The sequence below is a fragment of the Frankliniella occidentalis genome, unplaced genomic scaffold (genome assembly GCF_000697945.3).
Source record: "Frankliniella occidentalis isolate FOCC.00 unplaced genomic scaffold, Focc_3.1 Scaffold429, whole genome shotgun sequence".
In the NCBI taxonomy this organism is placed as follows: domain Eukaryota; kingdom Metazoa; phylum Arthropoda; class Insecta; order Thysanoptera; family Thripidae; genus Frankliniella; species Frankliniella occidentalis.
The window spans coordinates 105,332-107,726 of NW_026267550.1; the positions used below are offsets into that span (position 1 = coordinate 105,332).

Sequence of the window (2,395 nt, forward strand, 5' to 3'; positions counted from 1 at the left end):
AAAAAAAACGGACGCACTCTCTGGTCGACTCCTTATTCGGACATCAATAATTTAATATGTCGTCACCGGCGTCGACTTGCCTTAATGTGTTCGTGTTACGTTATTTGGGCTTCCACCGTCCGGTTGGTAAGTTGGGTTTCTTTGCATGCGTCGCGAGACTGCACACTCGCTGGGGCAACAGTGCTCTGCGGGCGAAGGGAGTATGCAACCCCGCAAAACTCGAGCGCATGCGAAGAAACACCCGGTACAGAACGTTGACCTAAGTTCTTCCCTCAGCAAGGGGCAGCGGCACGCAGAGATGGCCGTGGCGGCCCCACCCCGGGTGGCGCAGGACCACGCCGGCCGGCCCCCGTCACCGCACCCGGGTAAGGACTCAACGGCGCCCCCGGCTCTGCAGCCTCGACCGGTGCTCAGGGTGCATCTGTCCAAGTGTCGATGTCGACAGCGGGGCGAGGGCGGCCGGCGGCCGTTCAGCGACTACTGCTCGCGCTTCTGTGGCCCGCCCTCTATCCGCGCCCTCCGTGCGGAGCACCACCAGCCAGTACCCGTCCACCCCCACGGCCAGGCCCCGGGCGGCGCAGGCTAGCAGCCGAGGACCGGGCGCCCCTGCCCGCCCGCGACCACCGCCAGGTACGCCACTGCGCCCGCCGCTGTCGTGGACACCTTCCGCGTCCTGCAGCGGCGCTAAGTGTGGTGGTCGCTGCCAGGGCGCACCGCGGGAGGCGCGGGGGCAGCAGTGCGGCCGCGGAGCGCCGCGGCTCTTCAGCGAGGGGCAGGGCGGCAAGAGCAGCTCAACACCTCGGTGGCGGTGCGGAACCGCGGCGCGGGGCCAGGACGCCGGCGGACGCTCACGGCCATGGCCGTTGGGCCGCAGGCACCGCCGGGCTCCGCGCCCAGACCCCGCCAGGTGATCATCCCCGCCGGCACTGTGGACGAGAACGACACCACCGTGCTGGACGTGCCGCCGGGCAGCCCGCTGGAGCAGCCGCAGCGCGTCATCATCCCGCCCGGCACCGTGCACACCGACGAGACCATGGTCGTGGTGGTCCCCGCCCCGCGAGTCATGGCCTCGCCGCCGGTAAGTTCCCGCGCCCGCGCCGACGCCGAGCTGCGCGCACCCCTTCCTCTCCGACACCGTCTTTGCAACCCCTTCAGCGCCACGACGCGGCGGCCGCAGCCGCGGCAGCAGCAGCCGCGGCCGCGGAGCGTGAGCGCCGCGAGGCAGCCGAGCGTGTGCAGAACGCCAAGCTGGCGTACGCAGAGTTCCTGTCCGGCCGCCAGGACAAGGAGGCCGAGCGCCTGCGCCGCATCCTGCTGTACGACCTGCCGCCCACCCTCCCTTACGAGGAGTACACCGAGACGCAGGCTCGGAGGTAGGTGTGCGCACACGGGGGGCAGGAGCTCTCGCCCTGACGACGGCCGCACCCTTACCTCACAGCCCGATTACCGGAACAGGGCTGAGCGGGATCTCTGGGAGGCCGAAATGCCCGAAATACCTGACATCGACGACGTCGAGGTCGAGGCGCAGCCCTACCGCCTGCAGATGTCGATGAACATCGAGGAGTTCCCCGCCTCCGCCAATGCTGGGCCAGCCTCGTACCAGGGCACGTTCACGTCCCCGACGTCCAACTACACCACGCCTTCCTTCAGCTCGCCTCCGCCCCAGTTCCAAGACTTCTCGTCGCCAGGGCCGCCCACGCCACCGTCACCACCAGCCTGGACGCGAGGAGGGTTTGAAGAGGTGGGTTCGCAACGCCAAAAGCTCCAGTTTTATTTCAGCCAGAAATGGAAATCTGGAGTGCCTCGGCGCGCAGATGATGGGCGAGTACGGTACCGACCTGAGCGACATCGAGCCCCCCGACTCCTTCTACGGCGAGGACGCGGGTTGGGAGCCACCGCCACCACCGCCGCCCCTCATCGCCCCGCCCCCCGAGGAAGACCACATCATACCTCAGGTAAAGGCCGATTTGGGTTTAGATATCGAAAGCTCATAGCAAGGCACTTGCTGATTGCATAATTTGAATCTCACAGTTGTCTCCGCCACGCTACGTGTACCAGCGGCCCGCGCCCCACGACCCCGGAGACCTCATGTGGGATTGGGATGAGCCACCCAGGCCAGTGTTTGAGTTGCCTATAATGCCGGAGCCCGAACCTTACTCAGCAGAACTTTTCAGGCTGGTAAGACTTTAAACTATCTCAAAGACCCTGAACCAAAGAATAAACAAACGGAAACCATTCTTCCCTATACACTCCACTCTGCAAAATGTCAACCTCACTATGTACAATGTGTTGTTTTTTTTGGTGTTTTTTTTTAAACCATCTACTTTTGCAGCAAGTAACACTACCTCATGGGAGCTTGTTTGTCTATGGTCTCTGACATCAAATCAGACCATTT

The 2,395-nt window shown here is 64.1% G+C and overlaps 1 protein-coding gene across 1 annotated transcript; it reads left to right on the forward strand.

The window, feature by feature from the left end:
- The first annotated feature begins 856 nt into the window (after positions 1–856).
- Positions 857–2,237, forward strand: LOC113204040 (WW domain-binding protein 11-like). Its single transcript, XM_052274727.1, has 5 exons — positions 857–1,078; positions 1,156–1,373; positions 1,456–1,741; positions 1,815–1,955; positions 2,032–2,237. Exons 1-5 carry the CDS (start codon positions 857–859, stop codon positions 2,188–2,190), a joined length of 1,026 nt encoding a protein of 341 aa, XP_052130687.1. The 3' UTR covers positions 2,191–2,237.
- The last annotated feature ends 158 nt before the right edge of the window (positions 2,238–2,395 follow it).

Bases quoted from the DNA above. Each gene is read 5' to 3' on its own strand.
- LOC113204040 (XM_052274727.1), top strand. From the start codon at position 857: ATGGCCGTTGGGCCGCAGGCACCGCCGGGCTCCGCGCCCAGACCCCGC. The intron at 1,374-1,455 runs GTAGGTGTGCGC...TTACCGGAACAG, and splicing joins ACCGAGACGCAGGCTCGGAG to GGCTGAGCGGGATCTCTGGG. The intron at 1,956-2,031 runs GTAAAGGCCGAT...TGAATCTCACAG, and splicing joins AAGACCACATCATACCTCAG to TTGTCTCCGCCACGCTACGT.